General features: G+C 41.1%; 2 protein-coding genes across 2 annotated transcripts; one reads left to right on the forward strand and one right to left on the reverse strand.

The window, feature by feature from the left end:
• Positions 1–30: 30 nt before the first annotated feature.
• On the forward strand, positions 31–5,802 carry NDUFAF1 (NADH:ubiquinone oxidoreductase complex assembly factor 1). Its single transcript, XM_072337869.1, has 5 exons — positions 31–373; positions 880–1,500; positions 2,839–3,024; positions 4,182–4,256; positions 5,337–5,802. Exons 2-5 carry the CDS (start codon positions 991–993, stop codon positions 5,475–5,477), a joined length of 912 nt encoding a protein of 303 aa, XP_072193970.1. The 5' UTR covers positions 31–373; positions 880–990; the 3' UTR covers positions 5,478–5,802.
• A 946-nt stretch (positions 5,803–6,748) lies between these two features.
• NUSAP1 (nucleolar and spindle associated protein 1) lies at positions 6,749–19,352 on the reverse strand. The gene is made up of 11 exons (XM_072338342.1): positions 19,120–19,352; positions 18,408–18,473; positions 17,074–17,241; positions 16,070–16,241; positions 14,606–14,695; positions 13,859–13,971; positions 12,756–12,943; positions 10,707–10,882; positions 8,815–8,925; positions 8,188–8,299; positions 6,749–7,731 (listed from the first exon to the last, which is right to left on the reverse strand). The coding sequence occupies exons 1-11, from the start codon at positions 19,318–19,320 to the stop codon at positions 7,644–7,646; spliced, it is 1,485 nt and encodes a 494-aa protein (XP_072194443.1). The 5' UTR covers positions 19,321–19,352; the 3' UTR covers positions 6,749–7,643.
• Positions 19,353–19,387: the final 35 nt, after the last annotated feature.

The raw sequence follows: 19,387 nt of genomic DNA on the forward strand, positions 1-19,387 counted from the left end.
CGCCGGGGCGGGAAGGAGGGCGGGGCCTCCACTGCTGCCGCCGCTGCCCGTGAGGGGAGAGGGGCGCGATGGCGGTCTCCGCGCTTTCCTTTCCTCTGGGGTCAGGATTCCGCGCCGAGGGCGCTTCCCCGGCTGCCTCTCGCCTTCGGTCAACGCACCGCTCCTCCCCATGCCCCGCAAGCAGCCGTCTCCCCCGCACCGTTCCTCATTAAACACAAAGACACGGGGAAGGCTTCTCGGTCCCTCCGCGCTGTGCGGGTGGGAAGGCCGCGCCGTGGCTCAGGGCGGCGCTCGATCGCTGCTGCCGGCGGAACCTGAGCGGCGTGGAGCGCGTTCCCCGCCGGGCCGGAAGCGCTGAGGAGCCGCGGCTGAGGTGAGCGGAGCGGGTCTGTGAGTGAAACCGCGTTGTTACGGCGCGGCCCGTCCGTGCGGCCTGCTCCCGAGGCGACCGCGGCCGGCCGGCGGCGGGTTGCAGCGATCCCCAGGCCCGCCCTGGGCGGCGCGGAGGGCCGCGGCCTTGATGGGTGTCCTCTTTGAGAAGCGCCGTTCCTGAGGTTGTTCTTTCCGCTGTTGCTCGAGAATGCCTAAACGTGCATCGGGTGAAAGGGGCGAACAGGAACGGCTTTGTTTTTTCTACTCTTGGCTTTTGTTTGATATATTCGACTCGTTCGTATTTCCATGAGTATTTCACATCGTGGGGCAAGAACAGTCTGGGCAGAAATACTGAAACCTAGAGGGCCGAGGAAGTGTAATACTGGGCATTATTTGTTATTCCTTCTTTTTAATGGCTCGAATTTCTAATTAACGTGGCTTTCAATATATATATGTGCACCTAGTGCTTCTAAATCTTTAATTTTTCTTTTCTCTTTTTCATTGAAGGTGGAGATTAACTGCAGTAACAACGCCAAGATACCTGCAGATACTAATTTGACTGTTAATTTCAACCCTATCGATTGCTTTGCTGGAAGCACATCCTTTGTCTTTACCAGCATGGCTCTATCTGTCACGTTGCTGAACAGCGCAGGCTTACACAGTAGATGCTGCAGACACAAAGTTTTGCAGCCCTTGCTTGGAACTCTCCGTGTTGACTCCGTGTCAAAACGTTACAGCAGTTACAGGAGGCCGGGGGCACAGCCTGAGGTGACACCGTCTTGGCGAAACATTGATTTCAGCTTTAAGAAGGGCTTTAATGCCTTAAAGACTCAGCTAGGCCTGCTGAAGCAGGAGACCAAAGATCACCTAACAGGACCCGATGGCCATTCATTCAGTCAGTACCTGTTGGAACAGACAAAGGTGATGTGGGAGTTTCGGAGCCAGGAAGATTTAAATAAATGGGTTATCTCCTCCGATGCAGAGATTGGAGGGAAAAGTGAAGTTTACCTAAAGCTGGGTAGGAACAACCAGGGTGCTATGCTGTATGGAGTACTCAATACTGAAGTACCTCGTGATGGGGAGACGAAATACAGTGGATATTGTAGTATGAGAGCCAAACCAGCGGTGGTAAGTACAGCATCTGTTACTTGAGTGTTTCTCTGTAATTCCAGTGATGACAGGTGGGCTGCTGTGTACTGTGGTTGTAAATGATCACCTTCAGGATTATCAGATGCTGCTTGTATAGATGTCATTGCTCTTGTATTCATTGACCTGGAAGGAACTTAAAAGTCTTACTTGGCTTTTCTCCTTTCTTAGAAAATAGCGCATTTGATCATTTGCTGATGTAACGTCACTCATTAACACAGCCCTGTTTGCATTCTCTTCACAGAAGAGGGATTTGTAGTGAGCTTTTAGATCTGAGGTTGATATGATTAAAATAGAGTCTGAATTTTGAAGTTCACTGCATGTGTCATAAAGACAAATATGCTGGGCTTTAACTGGGCCTCTTTCTCCTGATTTTGAAGCAGCGAAGTGCCTGTCGGTCCATCTTTGTAATACAGTTTGAGGTTTGATGTCAGAGGGTGGAAGCATAAATACAAAGGCTCTCATTTATTTAAGTAAGAAGGGTCAAAATTGGCAAAACCATAAAATCAAGTAGCCGCAGTCTTTGTATTAGTGTGTTCATTAATTATCTACTGATTGTGAGCTTATAAAAGGAAGGCTTCGTTTTATTTATAAAGATGGTTCACTGTAGTAACGCTGTGATGTTAAGGAGAAACCTCAGGATTTTTGGTGCAACTTTTGGTTTGGTTTGAGAAGTTCTGGCCAAGAATGTCCCTGATGCCACCCTCTTGCTCCAGAGACCTCACTAACATTCCGCAGAGGTTATTGGAGCTGTCAGAGTGCATATCACAGCTTTGAGACTTCGAAGATCTTTGGAAGAATACACTTGAGGCCTGGATGTGCTTGTAACCTGGATCACTGGGCACAGTTAGTGTCAAAACCTGTTGGGAAATGTGTAAGTGCTTTTAGTACTCGTGTCAGTCTTCAGTAAAGAAAGTCAGTTACCACAGGGCATATATTATCCCACGTTTCTTGTAACCTCTTCTGAGTAGTCTAGTGCTAACCACAGAATATTAAACAACAGCAGACTAGATCTGTATTTACAGCATTTGTATTCTTGTCCAGGAGGGGATTTGTTCTTAGGAGATAAATCTGATAATTACCAGATGTATAATTAATGCGTGGATCTTCAGAGCAGTGATACTACGTTTTGTGGTCTCTCATGCAGTGCTGGAGGAAATCTGTTGAGAGACTGGTCTGATGAAGAAGGACCCTGTTTTCACTGTATCACAGTAGACATTATTTGCAGTGAGAACAAGGGCAGTGATCCAAGCAGTAGCACTCCTAATGCACATTTCCTTTTAAGTATGAAGGTGGGATAATTCTATTTATTATTTGTAGGGATCTTTTGCTAGGAAGAAGTATTACGACTGGTCAAACTTCAACAGTCTGTATTTACGTGTCCGTGGCGATGGCAGAGCTTGGATGGTAAACATTTATACAGACCCTTACTTCTCCCATCAAAAGGATGACCTGTACAACTACTTCATGTTCACCCGAGGTGGGCCGTACTGGGAGGAAATAAAGGTAAATGAATGAGTCAGTAAATCTGAAAATAACTTTTCTGAATAGGTGCAGTTCTAGAGATTTCTGAAGCACAGATTGTTTAAGGGCCCTAGCTGTAGCTTTGTGTAGCTTTTTTTTCCTATCTGAAATTGGCTTCACGAGCTGAGGGCTCTTTAATACAGAGTAACAAAAAAATAAGCCACCAAAACTAGAATATCCTGGTTGTCCCACCTGTATGTGGGGCTGTACTGGGGCTCAGGAGCACCTGCCATTCTGCATCTATGATTGTCTGGGAGCTTGTGGGTCTTAACACTGGGAAACAGAACAAGCAGCCATGCAGGGTGCATACTCAGCTCATATGGTGGATGGTCAGAGCATGCACTGGATAGATGCAGCTACTGGAGCTTTGCAGGCAGTGCCAGGAACTTTCTATGCGATAACCATTTAACCTGTGATAATGACTTAGATTGGTGTAGGATTTGTACCCTGCAATGTGGTCTGCCAAACTTGGAGTCAGCTGGGGCCTGTGGATTGTTAGTCACAGCCTTTGAATCTGTGACACCCTGTAATGTTGGCAAGAAATGGGAGTTTCAGCTCTTCTCTAAGGACAGTGAAGCGTGTCACTGCTGGTCTGCGTGTGTTCCTCACTCACGCCAGCCAGTTCTCGTTTCCTGTCTCTTGTCACAGCCCTCCTTTCTTGTTCCCACCCAGTTCAAATCACTGTTATATTTTTGTGAACTGTTTTGCTAGGATGTTGATGTCTTTGAATGAAATTTGCAGTAGAGTATGCAGACTGGATGTGGATGAGCTGTTGGTGGGCCTATAATGCATCGTAGACTTTTCATTAATTTGCTAAAGCTGACACATCGTTGGAAGGCGATATTCTAGATGTGAACAGCCGTCTTCCATGCTTCAGCCTCTCCTGAGTCCCAGCTAGCTCAGAATCCAGCATAACAGCTGGAAACAGCTGCCAGAGGGCAGTGTGGGGCTGGAGCTGGCAGCACGTGGCTAATGAGTGACCTGCTTCTTTTTGCTGATCCTTTGGACCCTGGAGTGCCGGTACCAGATTTGGTGTTATTTCATTTTCTAAGGCAGGTTTGTTTGTTTTTCCCTTTGAGGCTTTATTCTATATATACTGGTGACACTAAAGTCTATTTTTCTTTTGTTTCTGCTGTCAGATTCCGTTCTCCAAATTCTTTCTGTCAAGTCGAGGAAGAGTACAGGATGACCAGCATCCTCTCTGGTTAGACAAGGCAAGTTTTCTGTAGGCTTAATTTGCCAGAAGCACACTTTGGGGCTGCATTGCCATTGTGAAGGCAATTGAGAGATCCTTGGGATATTCAGCGTTTTTAAATTTAAAATTCAAGAAGGGTCTCTACTTGTTTTATTTAAGGTACTTATTTTGTGCGCATAGCTTTGCATGCAAATTATCCTACTTGGTGATTTCAACGTCAGTTTACTTCAAAGTAGCTCCAAAGACATTTTTTAAGAGATTTCGATAACTTGACTGTTAAAAAAAATAAACCTTTTTTTAAAAGGAATGATCAAAGTGACTGAGAAATCTAAAATGCAATTTGGCACAGTACTGACAAAAATAATAAAGGTAAGCATGGATCACAGACAGAGTATCTAGGGCTTATGAAGGGATAAATTCTTCAGAACATCATAGAGTTTAGGTGACTCCTGCAGTCAGCTGTTACAGAAAGCTTTCAAACTTCTGTAGCCTCCCAAGGCCAGGGGGGCTGACTGCAGAGCTCGCTTCTGGGGAAGATAAAGCAGTTGAAATCTTAGAATCAATCTGAGGGGTGCTACTCTGCTTTATTACCTTAGCTTTGCTCTATTACTTAGCATGCATTTGCAACTTACATTTATCCTCAATTCTCGGCATGCAGTTATTCAACTTTAATCTGACACATTCCTGCCTTTATGGTAGTTCTTAAAGTCATGCACTTCCAGCGGAGGTTAGGGACACTGAGAGCTTCATAAGGTGTTCAGCTATTCATCACCCATCTTGGTTTGAGAACCGGTAACACTGTAGTCTCTGAAAGACTGGTGATGTACAAGAAGAGGTTTTCAAGGCATACACTACAGGCTAATGGGGACCATGTCTGAGCATGGGGATTGTTATGGGGTTTATTACAATTAAAAGGAAGTTATTATTAAATAAATTGGAGCCTGTATTGAAAATAAAGCGTTCACACCTTCCGAAATACTGCTGCATTTTGAGTATTAACACTCTTAAACTGAATGGTTGTGAACTACTCATAGGATGTGGAAGTGATAGATACTGGTTGTAACATTATTTTTCTAACTTATGCATCTCTCTTTATTAGATTAGTACCCTTGGATTCACACTGGGAGATAAAATAGATGGTCCCTTCCAACTGGAGATTGACTTTATTGGCCTGCTCAATGATAGAGCTCACACAGAAGAATTTGCCTATGAAACATATGAAAGGAATCCTCGAACCTAAGTTGGTCTTGTGTCCTTTGGAACATTCATCAGCTGCTTACTTAATTTTTATGAAATGCTTAACGTGTGAGAACATGCTTCAAGTTGTTATAATTACATAAACATGTAAACATTAAATGTTAAGTGGATGAAGTGTTGACTCAGTAATCTGACAAGACTGACACTGTTGGCATCTTCAAGCTGCCAACAACAGGCTGAGAGCTTGCACCTACAGGAACTGGAATACATCCCTATGAGAGCTGCAGTACATGCTTACCGTGTACTAACAGCTGCCTGGTTATATTTTGACTTTTCTCCTGATCTGGGAAATAAAAGTATTTTGTGAATGTAGCGTTGGTTTTTTTGTACTCAGTTTAGTTTTCTAATATGTTGTTTATAGGGCTGTAAAACACTTGAACTCAATAGGTTATAACTGGAGAAGTTATGGTGCAAATACAGCGATAATGCTGCTTAAGAGTGGCACAACTTTGGAAATGTAAAGAACAGGACCTAACATATGGCAAACTTGAACTTCTGGCTCCTGTAAGGAACTAAAAGAAAAACCTGCTGCTGCTGCCGAGAGTGAAACAATAGCACTGAAACTGATTTGGCTCTTATTTTTATGGGTAAGAAGAGCTACAAAGCAGTAAGATGAAGCTGTTGAACAGAAGTAAGTCTCGAGGGGGAGCCGGGGGAGGCCCTGTCAGTATCAATTCCCTAGAAGGGCACTTCAGCTTGATGAACACTGTTAACTCACAGCCTATGTCCCAGTAAGAGCAAATGATGCTTTTCTGATGTGTTGTTAGCTTAACTGTGTTGCAGAAAGAGGCACAGCATCAAGCATAAAGGCAAACGTTCAGCTCCCCAACCCCCCCCTTTTTTTTTCCTAAGTAATTTAAGAAACCCTTTAAAGTCAATTGCCGAATGGTTTCATTTCAGATGTCACAAACAGTGTAATCAAAGTCTTGACATCACTTAGTGTCCTCTCCTTACTTAAAAGTACCTTAAAAATACTAATCCTAGCTCTGTTTTAAATGGAGACTGCAACAAAGCACAACAGAGTTGACACCATCTTGCATCAGCAATTTCCTCTTGCACAGATTTGGATTAAGAGCAGAAGGGGAGCAAAGTTTATCCCTTCTAACAGTATCAGAACACTAATGCATTCACAAAAGGGTAGGCAGGCAAATCAGTACAGAAACAAATCTCTTCAGAGATACCGAATAACACGCAGATAGAACTAGTGCTACAGTAAGGAAGTAGTCACAATAGATAACTGGTGATAAACAAGGTATGTACAAAACATTTATTTCCCCCCATTTAGTTTATAAAAAAAAACTGAGCTTGAGATTTCAGCATTTCATATGACAGCACTGAAGTATTTGTTCACCTAGTATTTAATACTTCTGAAGTATTAGTATTTGCTGAGCTTACAACTGCTGAGTTGCCTTTCCTGTCACTGTTTCATCCATAACACATCCAAATAGCTTTTCTATGCCTTTTTTTTTTTAAATAACATGAGTTTTTGCATTTACAGCATTAAACGTCTCACTCTTCTTAACATCTTTCAAGTGTTTAAATTGTTGTGTTTGTTTTTTTTTTTTTAAATCATCAGTGCATTGTAGAAAGGACCAAGCCCAGCCATAGCTGATCTAAGCATCCAGTACTAGTTCTATGGTAGGACGTGCCGAACAGTTGCTACAGGATCCATGTGGAGAACAGGGCAAGCAGATACCTCAGTTCCTTTAATTGACCAATGGAATGTTTTGAAGCTTGCAGTCTAAACTATGCATCCTAGTGGGTAACAAACATGCTGATGAAGTCTGCACCAAGTTATTAGGAGGCTCCATGAGCATCTCTTTTGTACTTGCATTTTCTCATTCAACATCTTTTAGTTATGCTAGATACATAGTGTGATATACAGTGAGGTCAGAAAAATACCAGTAATCAAATGGAGAGTTCTGCAACTAGAGACAGTTCTCCAATGAGATGAGAGTTCTAAACGCTTAAGAGCTTAGAAGCTGATGGGTAGAATGTTATGCTCAGACGCATTATAAGATCTTCAATCATCTGTGGATTCTACTAGCTAATAAACAACCTGACCCATATTCTGAAGCATAGACAGCACAAATATTTACATGAGAGAAACAGTATTTACAAGTGAGATCCTAGATACTTCTGATTTTACCTAACCCATAGACAGTCCTCTACGGTTTCCAAGAGCCTGAGCTTTTTTCTTTTTTCTCTCCTGTTCATGCTTCTCCCGCCTGTCTTCCCTGAAGGAGGAAAAGGAGAGAGACCACTTCAGATTACAGTAAGAGCAAAAATAGAAGCAGCCTCAGGAATATGAAGTTAACCAAGGCTTGATATCTATTTGAACAATGTGCAACATTAGCCATGCAAAAAAAAACAAAACCAAACAACCCACCTGTTCTACTTGGTCTAAATGTTTAGATTCAATTGAAATCTTAGGCTTATATGTACAGGCCTAACACTCAAGGCATCAATATCCATCAATATCCAGTTTCTTTTGAGATCAATCTCCCAGTGCTAGAATTGATAGCTTTTCACAGAAAGAGATCTATCAAACCCATAGCTGTTAGGTATTGAACTACAAAATGAATACAAAAAGTATTCTTTCCTAAACTGTATACTTTAATGCTCAAAGAGCTCAACGAATCATCACGTGACTTTAAATGACACTTTTAATGAAAACATACTGTTGTACTGACCTTGTCTGGAGATGTGGCTGTTTGTAGTCTCTCTTATGTGAGGTGATGCTGTTGTTGACAGACTTCTTTGGGGGAGCATTTTCTTTAAGTTCTCCCCAAGGTTTTAGTCGTCCTACAAATTAGAGGCAAAGGGAAGGTACTGAATTACTACCTTTAGCGACAGTTTGCTTCAACTTCTTGTACATTTTACACTAGCTGGCTTGTGGCCTTCAGGACAAAATGCCTCTTCAGCTGCATAATAGATTAGCTTCACCAGCCCATTTCTTATGAGCAGTTTTCCAGGTAACAGTCTGTATGCAACAAACACTTCAGATGTTTTCCATCTACAGAAGTGCACTTTTTAAACGAGCATTACCGTGTACAGAATTATCCACATATTCTTGTATTATACTGAATACACAGAATGTTTACTCCAATTTATAAAAAATTTTGTTGGAGATTTTTCCTTCAGTATGGAGGGAGGCTCTTAAAACATACTGAAAGTAGAACTTTCACATCAGTGCACAAGCTATGTGGAAAACTCAAGAAAAAGGGTAAAAAGAGTCAATTCACACCACAATATAGGAAGTTTGCTCAGTGGCTTATTTTACAAACACTTTGCTATAAGTAACATAAACAGTGCAGTACCTTTATGTGGTTGATACCGAAGTGGCCTTGAAAGACTTGCTTGGAGATCAAATACCTTCCTGGTGCTTGATGATTCTGCAGACTGAGCTGCAAACTTGAATGGGGTAACAGCTACAAAAGGCAGCAAGATACCATGCTTACTAATAGTAGCAGGAACATTGGTGTACATAGCAACTTGGAAAGTGCCTGACGACCATCAAGACTAAAGAGTCATTAAACACTGCCTCCTACCACTGAAGACAGAATTGCAAACAGCTCACTGGCAAGAGGAAGCTCTCCGATCTAGACAGGGCAGAAGTCATGAAGTATCTTTACGCTCTGCTTTTAAATAGCATTCTGCTAAGCAGCTGATCTGCTACATCGCAAGTCTGTTGTAGTGATTGTCACATAAGTTCAGAATTTCAGAATCCCTGGATTCACTGATCATGTTGTCTCTCATTTTACTAACATTTTGTTAGAATACATCTAAAAGCACACAAAACACTTTACGTCTTGTTAGTAGCTTCTCACTGTTGATGCAAGAGGAACAGCCTACAGCCATGAGTAGGTAAGTGAATCAGTTATATGGCAATGCATTAAGCTTCTCTATCTGCTCCACACAGCTCACAACACAACCACTCCCTGCTCTACACCATCGTGGCAGCAGCTCCACAGCCATTACTCAGCAGCAACCAAACAGCATTGTGCTATTAACCACATATGTGCTGATACCAGGGAAGGTGCAGTGCCAGCTCAAGGGGTGGCAAAGAAGTTCATGCATACACTGGCTAAACATAGTCCTGTGAACAGCAAAACAAACAAACCAACCAAAAAGCAGCCATGCTTTCCATTTTGATTAAGGAATTAGAGAATAGGTTTCAGGACTGCAAAAAAACCAATTGCTTAAAATCTATTTGCACTTCCATTTTTTTCAGTCAACACAAACCTACGTTCTGTATGTCTTCAAACAGAACGGATAGAGCTGCAGTCAGATATTCAGCTTAAAACTGATCGTGTCTCTCTGCTGGATTTCTGCATGCACTCTCTTACCAGAGAGAAATACCTCTGACTTCATTATAGTATCTGTCTTACAAGGGTGGCTCCAGAAGTAATGCCTCCTATTTTATTATGTCAACCAGTGATGGCAGACATGGATATTGTTGGTATGGCAGCAGAGGTTGAGCCTTCCCACCAGAATTCCGTTATGTTTTGTTGTTGTGTGACAGATGAAAGCAAGGGGGCAAGTCTGACAAACCAGTGTCTGACATGAAAGCACATATGAAGCAAAGGCGTGGAAATGACTTCCTCTTTGGGTGCACATTCACATTCACTGATGCTTGGCTGAATGCTTATGGAGGCCAACAGCAGTGGTGAGCACAGTGCATCAATGTGCTTTGCTGTTGCAGATTACTAGTGAGCAGAAGACTTATTTTCCCTACAGATAGGGTTTTATAGCATTTTGGATTCCAAACTAACTAGGGTTGCTGAGGTAATAATATCAGATTGTCTTGTGTCCATCTCACAAGGAGAATGAGAACTCTGAGAAGACATCAACAACGCATCAGCGACACATCTGCAGTGCACATTTATCCCCGTACATGTCACATGAAGCTTTTACCATGTGGTCCGCAATCTTTAAGTTTTTTTTAAATCCCTCACAGTACATTAGTCTTTCCTGTAAGTAGCCAGGTATTCAAAGTCTTTGCACTTACTCTGTGTTTAAATCTTACCTTACTAACCAAGAAACTGGAAATTGAAGGAAAGAAACTACTCCAGTTTCTATAGAATCACTCATGTATTTGTGAATGAAATTAAAATATATAAACTAATAGTGAGTAGGTCCACAAGTCATACAAACATTCAGTGCAACACGTCTTGACGTGAAAAAGACAAGTATTTACTATTTACTTTACCTTTTAATGCAGGAAGATCATTATTTCTTGTGCTTCTCTTGCTGTTTTTTGCATTTAAGGGTTCACAGCTTTTCTGGCTATCAGGTGTGCAGATCTCTTCCACATATGGAGACATCCTAGATGGAGTCTTAGTAAGAGAACGTTTATGCTCATTATCTTTTGTGGCTTCAGAGAACCTGAAAGATATTAGAGATAATCAAGACAAAGTCACCTGCAAGGAATGCAAGCAATATCACAAAACAAGGAGCAAGTGTTGCACTTACAATGAAAATGACGACTAGTAAAGATATTCACAGGTAACACAAACTGCACTAAAAATGCCTTTAACAATTTTCAGCTTGTGAACCATCATTAACATCTGTAAATAACAGTAGAAATTTTAAAGAGATGATTATCTTGTTACTTCAGAAGTCAAATATATTTGGATGCAATAAGCTAACTGTATACTAAGAACTGTGTGCTGCAAATCTAAATATACACATATTTTTTAATACATGTGCGAAATCGTGAAATAAATTGAAAAATCTTTTGTGAATTAATAGTCTCATCAACGATGAGACTGAAAGCCTGCAGGATGTGCCTCTGCATTCCATAATATTTTTGGACAAATGACATGGAAATAAATTCTGAAAGAGCTTCCTTCTACACACTGCTAAAGAATCAAGTAGGGCTGCAGCAGGGAGGGGGAAAAAAAAAGCAACACAAAACACATGCAACACAAAGCACTAAAGACACAATGAGTTATTTTCATTTGTTGTCATCACCACAGGAAGAAAACAAAATGGTACAGAGTATTTGAGATAGGATAAATAGGAAGAGAAAGCATGGAAATCAAAATTAGCACATTCAGAATAAAATGGAAGTGTCTAGACTGAGCTTGAGAATTCCAGATCGAATGTTCCTTGAAGTATGAACAGTCAAATCACTTAACAGCAAAAGTTACAAATCCCATAACATAAATAACTCATTCTTAGGAGTTGGTCAATATTAGAAGACGTACTGATTTACCAGCAGAAAAAAACCAACACACATACACAATATTTATTCAGGAGCCAAAAAAATAGTCCTGACAATTATTCACTTGGCACACAAGTGTTAGGAAGTGAAGGATATGAGAAAAATTCAAAGGAATGCAATAGAGACACCAGATTAACCTGCCGTTAGTAGGGTGGTAAGTATAAAATAAGGGATATCCAAAGCTGAACTTTAGCTGCTGTAGAAAGCCAAGTGAAAGCAAGTGGTTGGTGTTAGTACAACCATTAGAAGACAGGAAAAACAACAGAAACAATCACTTTTGCTGAAAGGAAACGTGTGCAAAAGAATACTTTTAAGGACTGTATGTTCAATTCTTTAAGAAGATTTTTGTTCAAGACAAGAAAAATCACTATTAAGCATTAAAAGAATTATTTATGACAAAAATAAAAGTAAAAAAATAAATAAATCAGGATGTAATTGCTTATTTATGGATTTAATGAAACATGCATAGTGTCTTAAAAGCAAACGAGGCGAGGCTTAATAACATCAGGTATGAGATCATCTATTTAGCAAGTCATGACAACTTTCTGGTATCAGTTTGGTTCCCATGTGTTAAAAGCAACCTGCTCATGTCAGTTGATCACAAGATGAAGCCCTGTTGCTATGTGGGCACAGAGTATTTGCAGTCCACTGCAAGCTTCACTTGGAATACTACATTGAGTTCTGGTTAAGTCATCTCAATGACAAATTAATCCAAATATAGGAGATACTATTAAGTTGCTGACAAAACTGAATGCCTACACAGTAAGAGGAAAAAAAATTGGCTTGGGTTGCTTAGAGAAATGAAAGCTGGAAGTGAGGCAAGTTTCCTCTACAGTCAAACAGCTGAATAAAGAATTAAGATAAAAATCTTTACTGTATTGCCTAAAGCTGTCAGTTCTATCTTTCAACCTAGCTTTATAACTGTATCTGGGTCATACTTGGAGTAGTAATAAGGTAGTCAAATCGCAGTCTACGTTTACTACTTCAAGCATGTCATATTATATTACTAATAGATAGGTTCATTCTTATTACCTGACATTCATTTTGGTTGTTGAGAGAACCGAAGGATTAAATGAAGATTTCCTAGACAAAACACTTTGACTTCCAGTGTTCAGCAAACTGCGTGGTGAGCGTCGAAGGTTACTAGGAGTACAAGTGCCAGAGAATCTGCCTCGTTCTGGATTGGGGCTGAATAAGAGTGTTTTGCCACTGGTACATTTCTAGGGAAAAGTAAATCACGAGTCAGCACGATCTGCTAAGTTTTTCCATTGAGAAGGTAGTTGTAAGAAGCAGGGAAACGATAGTATGTATGACAACTGTACAGTCTCTTATGGTTAAAAAGGGAATGGAAGGCAAGCGTTTTAATCTTAAGATTTTATATCATTAAATTCATCTAAAAACATACACTGTAGAATTGCTACAGAATGCCTTTTTCTGGTGCACTTAAATGATTTGTGGGGTTTTTTTGGCCAGCACCTGTCAAAATCAGTCTTAAGCACACATTCATACATTGTATGCTGTAAAGAACAAGAAACATAAGTTCAGGAGTTCAGTGTTACTATTTTGGTACATCCATTAACATTCACCTATTCATTGACATATTGCTGTTATTTTTATAAGCCTGCCATGCCCAGAAAGAGGCTTTCCTTTGCAGGTGCCATATGTGCACTAACTCAAAGCCACTGTGAAGCCACATACGTTACTTACTAACAGAGTCATGTGCAGTCATTGAACAAAAGTTCTTTAAGGCACAACAAAAAAATCTTTGTTTAATCCCCATTTGGTTTTATTTGGAAAACAATCCATCCCTTAGGTTATGTTCTGCAGCAATTAAAAAATGCCTGTTAACAGAAGTTCCAGGGGACCCTTTCACAAATAACTGAGAGTTACATATTACACAAGATTATTAAACTATTTATTGTTTCCTATAAATATTTGTAGCCATACTCCATTAACACATAAGTTACATGAAACTACAGAGAAACTGCATGGAACCAGTTATGTACGACTCCAGTCATAGTACTCCATCCCACATGCACAAGGCCAGATTCTTAACTGCTCTGAAGAGACTCCGTGGAGCCCTTGTGGAAATAAGAATATGGTAACAATGAATGCCTTCATTTGTCAGCACTTACCTTGGCTTCACTGAGGGAGCTGCTGCAGTTCTCAAGCATTTTTTTCTTCCTCTCAATGTAATCAGCAATGGACTCCATTTTCTTGAAGTGAGCTTCATGCAGCTTTTTAAAGTCTAAGAATTTACAAAAATAATAGAGTTGTGCATCTGACAGACTCCTAAGGAAGCCTGCTGCTTCACACAGTTTACAACACCTATTGTTATGGCCTCAAAGACCGTAACATATACCTCTAAATAAAGCTGGGGTACCCACAGGTAACTGAACAGTATGCAACAACATCTACATCAACTGCACAGTTGGTTACATGGTGGATGCTCTAGAGAATTCCATGGTTAAAGCAAAAAGATAAATATTCTCGTTGTCAAGTAATAAAAACAAGTGAGCGTATTCTACAAAATGATGAACTGTTATCACAACCATAGTATTGAAAAATACTAAACTAAACTAAACAAATTGGAATCGCAGTCACAGCACACCTTCCTGCTCTTTGTTGCTTTGAAAAGTGTAAGCATTATATCTAGAAGACACCAAATATACAAGTGGGAAGATAAACATCAACGTAACTTTACAGTCCTGGGTTTGTTTTGTTGTTGGCTTTTTTTGGGCTGATTTGAGTGGGTTTTTTTGAACTTTCTAAAGAGAAGACAGTCTCGTGTTCCATAGAAACCAGATTTATATTTTTTGCAAAGCCTGCAATTCATCTCCCTTCACACACAGGAAATACTTAATCATGGAAGATTATCTTACTTGGTGTAGTAGCTTTCAGCCCTGTTTTCCCAGGCTTAGATGCACTGCCAACAAGCAAAGGAATCTTCTGTCCTGCAGGGCGAGGACCACCTGGCACAGGAAGATTAAACAAAACTGTTACAACTACTAGAAAAATATTTCAACATTATTACAGCCCTTTATTAAAGCACTTGTGAGAAAATATACCTCGTATCCTTGAAGTGGCTTAGGTTTCAAGAAATAAAAGCCTCATTTAAAATAGGTAAGTCCTAAGTATCTCAAAAGCCTTTTAAATGATACTCAAGAGCATGATAAAAGCCCTGACAAACTACAAAGTGAAGAACAAATTTGACAGTCACACCAGGTTATTTTCTCTCCATACTAAAGTATTTCACAGGAGGAGTTAACAAGAGAACTTTGCTTGTAGTAAGCAACTACAAGTCACAGGTCTTTATCCAGTTAATAAACTAATGTTTTTAAAATATTGATAAGTGAAAACATCTTTTAACCAGCCTTTCTGCCACCTCCTTAAATATAAACACAAGAGCCTAAACTCCTTCAATCATCCCTGCCTTCAGATCAGTACTATGGCAATACCAACATACAAAGTCTTCCACTAAACGTAGTTATAGTTTTTCCTCTATTACACAGCTATCCTGCCATCTGAAATTACTGCTGAGAGGAAAAAAAAAATTAAAGCAATATAGCTACTTATAGTTGTGGTTATGGGAAGAGATGAGCGCTGTTTCAAGTGTCAGCGTGAAGGTAATTTTAGTACTGCCTCAGCCAAAGCATTTTTTTTTTTTTTAAACATATTTTATTTTCTTTTAACAGAAGCTTCATAGAAAACTTTCATTTTCTTAATTAGCTTTGAAGTTACATATGACCTCTGATAAGAACGTCCCTTAAATTCTATCAAAGGGCAAAGATACCCACAGTACATCACAAGGACTGTTACACTTAACAGGAGGCAAACAATGGGATGTGTCCAAGGATTTTTTGTGAATCTATCAAACAAGATAGGGAAGATAAACTTAATCCCTCTCTAGATCAGCTGCACGCACAGAGGAGTGGAGAAGTGAGACCATATTTTCAGTAGCATCATGCTCTAAGGTCAAGAAAATCAGATATAGAAGCAATCCACCATTATACTGCCTAACAGTGTTTGTGTGTTAACAAATTAACAAGGGCGTTGTCTGCATATCTTTTTATAGTAGCTCTACCCCCAAGAAGGCAATGACAAAGCCCACTCATCCAAAGAAAAAAGAATTAATAATGAGGCATATTCCAGAAGGCACTGATCCTAAACAAGCCCCTCTCTCCCACCCCTCCACCCCCTCCTAACCTCCCCCCCCCCCCCCCCTCGTTTCCTGGCATTTTCAGAAAGGTAAAGATCACTAAACATGGCACATTTACTTTTTACGTTATTTTTGTCTGCAAATTTGAAGTACTACAAAGCTTATTTTTATGGAAGTGTTTACTTACATTCTGCTCTAGTGCTTTTAGTATTAGTCCTCTTTGGCTTCTTCTCAGCAGTAGCCATGCTTGGGTTCTCATTAGCTCTTTTTTTAGTAACTTGTTCCAGGTTTTGGAATACCATCTTTCCCTTTTCACAGTCAACCTGAGGCACTTCATTCTCTTTTGTTTCGGAATGCCCCTACAGTTAAGCATACTTCATTAAACTCTTTGTTCCAACTGGATATAAGAAAAGGATCTTGTTCTGAGAGCAGCTGGTCAGTGAAATGGGTGTCTAGAGAGATGGTGTAGCAGCCACACTTCAGTTTTAAAAAAATCAGCTTATGTAAAGCCCCAAGCATTATGATTTCACCTCATAGCATGCCCTGCTTTCAGGGGGAGATTGAGCAAGTGGCTTTCTGAAATGCAACTGAATATAAGCTAGGAAATGCTTATAATTATCGGTATTAAGGCTCTTATCTGCACGATTGTAACATTTCAGCATAATGTTCCTTTTATTAACAAAACTATTTTCAAGAAAAAACTCATTCAATTTCTACATTGCTTTTGACTATTATAGGTTTAGTTACCACTGGCTTTCATTTACTCATGCTGCGAAGAAGACCAACACCTCTCATCTCATCATTTCCCTTTAACTCCCTACCATTAAGTTTTCTGCACATTTTTGACTTCACTCTCTCACTCATCCAAATCCTGAAGCTGCTTAATATTCAGATACTATGATGAACTAGTGAAATCAGTCCTATACCCAGTGTAGGTAATCATGCATTTCCTCAGGAGGATTTCTGTTTTTCAGACTAATCACACGAACACATTCCTGTTCATTATGGAGTAGCGTGCGGTCCAATTAGACAAGACCTGTGGTAGAAAGTACTTGTTTTCTGTACACCTGCATACAAAAACAAAACCCTTACCTGCTAATCTGGTAGCAATTAATCAAGCCTTTTTCTTTATTTTAAATCTCCAGTTTCATTGGAAGACACAGACATGCAAAAGAAAGCAATACAAATTACCTCCATCTCAGCAGTGGACCCTGTGTTCTCTTCACTGTCATTAGTTTCCAAATCAGAGCTCTTCTTTTTCCTGGTTGCTTTCTTTTCTTTACATCTTTTTGTAATGAAACACGCTGGATTAGGTATAAATTCAGAGTCCATTGAAGCAGATGCACTTTTTTCAGAACTCTGTATCAGAAAAGTACCATAACATGTAATAGACATACAGGAGATAGGTTCTCTGAAGGGGCAGCTTCAACACTATTGGTGGGAAAGGCACTTCACACAGGTGAAAGCAAGAATACACTTAAGTAGCAGAGTAACTGGCAGTATCTAGATTTCCTGGAACACCTTAACTACATTTCCATGGAAAAGCTACATAATAAAATAATCGTAGTACTGATATTCAGTAAATGACTATTTAAAAAACAACTGAATAAACACTAAGTATTTGAGACCTGACTTGGAGGATAGCAGCTTCATTCAGGATCTGTGAAAATTACCCTTCAGAAATATACAAGCTGCAAAAGATTACACAATTTCCTCATGAAAGGATAAAATAGTGTTAGATGTGATATCTTGGCCCATAGAAAACTTGATAAGGAAAATAACTAATACAAATGAATAAAAGAATCATCAGTTGTATTGAATCGTAGAATGGTTTGGGTTGAAAAAGATCTCAAAGAGAAGCAGGTTCCAACTCCCCTGCTACAGGCAGGGTTGCCAGCTGCTAGATCAAGTACTACAAGATCAGATTGCCCAGGGCTCCATCCAGCCTGGCCTTGAAACCTCTAAGGTCACAGTATCCTCCAGGCAACTGGTTCCATCACTTCACCACTCTGTAAAAAAAAACTACCCCAACATCTAATCTCAATCTCCCTTCCTTGAGTTCACATCCATTCCCCCCTAGTCTTATCACTATCTACCCATGTAAAAAGCTGATTTCCTTCATGTTTATAAGCTCCCTTTGAATACTGTAAGGCTACAATGAGGTCTCTCTACAGCTTCCTCTTTTGCTATAACGTCAGTGTAAGTGAATTGCAGATGTAAAATACATGGGGGTACAGAATATAAAATTAGGAAATTTAAACCTTAATGGTTACAGGGAGTAGTTTGGTACTGATACTAACAGATACATTTAAGGCAGAATTAATGCCTTCTGTTGTTTAAGAGGGCATATCAAACATTCACACATCTATCAATGCGTGAGCGCATTAAACTAAAAGCACTATAAAAAACTGATTATTACAATTAATATTATGCTAAAAAACGGTATCTGTAAATGGTAGAGCACAGCATGTAACGAAGTTAAAGTGTTCTTTCTGGAAAAGAAGGGCTGCCTAATTATCTATTACCGTGTTTTCATTTTCTTGCATTCTTCCTTGGAAGTGTTGCTTCAGTGCTTTCAACAGTTTATCAGCCTGAAGAGAAACCAAAGCAACAGATGAACTCAGTGCTGCACAGAGCCATCAAACAGGACACTGCCCAAACCCAGCCCGCCCAGCCGTTTGCCTGGAGGTGCAGCTGCTGGGTACTGAACAAGACTGTTCCAGCAGCACCGCACAGCTCAACACAAGCTACAATTGTACCAGGCTCTCGCAGCAGCTTCTCCTGCGCTGCTCACGCCACGTATAAACATCCGTCTCGGCCCGTGAGTACCGTCGGAGCTAACAGAAGCGGAACGGCTCTATTGGAAAGGACGTTCCATCAGAAGACCATCGAGTTCCACCGCTCACATTCCAGCAAGGCTCGAGCACCGGCGGGCCGAAACAACAGTCCGGCTGACAGCGGTGAACGCGAGGCACCTCCCCCCGCAGGAAGTTGCGGAGGGCAGCAGTAACAACACGGAACGGCTCTCGAGCGGCCAGGCCGGCACGAGCCGCCTCTGACAAAGCGGACCGGGCCCCGGCACCGAGGCTGCAACGGCCGAGGCCGCTCCCGGACACACCGCCCGTTCTCACCGCCCTCAGAGCCCGAGGGAACGCTGATTTACTAAGTGCGGCGGCCACAACAGCACCACAATAGGACCGCGTCCCCCCACCGCTCCTCCCGGCCGCCCCCACTCACCCGGAGGTTGGCCTTCAGGCCGGCAGCCTTGGCGACCTGCTGCAGCTCGACATATTTCAGCGCGTCTAAGGACTGGAGCTGTGAGGAGAGCGCCATCATCGCTCCTCTGCCAACCGCCGCTCTTCGAATCTCGCGCTTAACCGACGCGCAGCGCATTGCTCCCGCCCCCACCGTTCGAACTCTCCCGCCGCGGCCGGCCATTGGTCGGGCCGGGTGAAGGAGGCGGGCTTAAATGCACGGGAATCGCCCAATGGCTGCCGTGGCCGCC

Source organism: Excalfactoria chinensis, chromosome 5 (assembly GCF_039878825.1).
Source record: "Excalfactoria chinensis isolate bCotChi1 chromosome 5, bCotChi1.hap2, whole genome shotgun sequence".
NCBI classification, from domain to species: Eukaryota; Metazoa; Chordata; class Aves; order Galliformes; family Phasianidae; genus Excalfactoria; species Excalfactoria chinensis.

Bases quoted from the DNA above. Each gene is read 5' to 3' on its own strand.
- NUSAP1 (XM_072338342.1), bottom strand. From the start codon at position 19,320: ATGGCCGGCCGCGGCGGGAGAGTTCGAACGGTGGGGGCGGGAGCAATG. The intron at 18,474-19,119 runs GTGAGTGGGGGC...GTTTCTCTTCAG, and splicing joins GCCTGAAGGCCAACCTCCGG to GCTGATAAACTGTTGAAAGC. The intron at 10,883-12,755 runs GTAATAAGAATG...AATATCTTTCAG, and splicing joins ACAACCAAAATGAATGTCAG to GTTCTCTGAAGCCACAAAAG.
- NDUFAF1 (XM_072337869.1), top strand. From the start codon at position 991: ATGGCTCTATCTGTCACGTTGCTGAACAGCGCAGGCTTACACAGTAGA. The intron at 1,501-2,838 runs GTAAGTACAGCA...TATTATTTGTAG, and splicing joins TGAGAGCCAAACCAGCGGTG to GGATCTTTTGCTAGGAAGAA. The intron at 3,025-4,181 runs GTAAATGAATGA...TTCTGCTGTCAG, and splicing joins CGTACTGGGAGGAAATAAAG to ATTCCGTTCTCCAAATTCTT.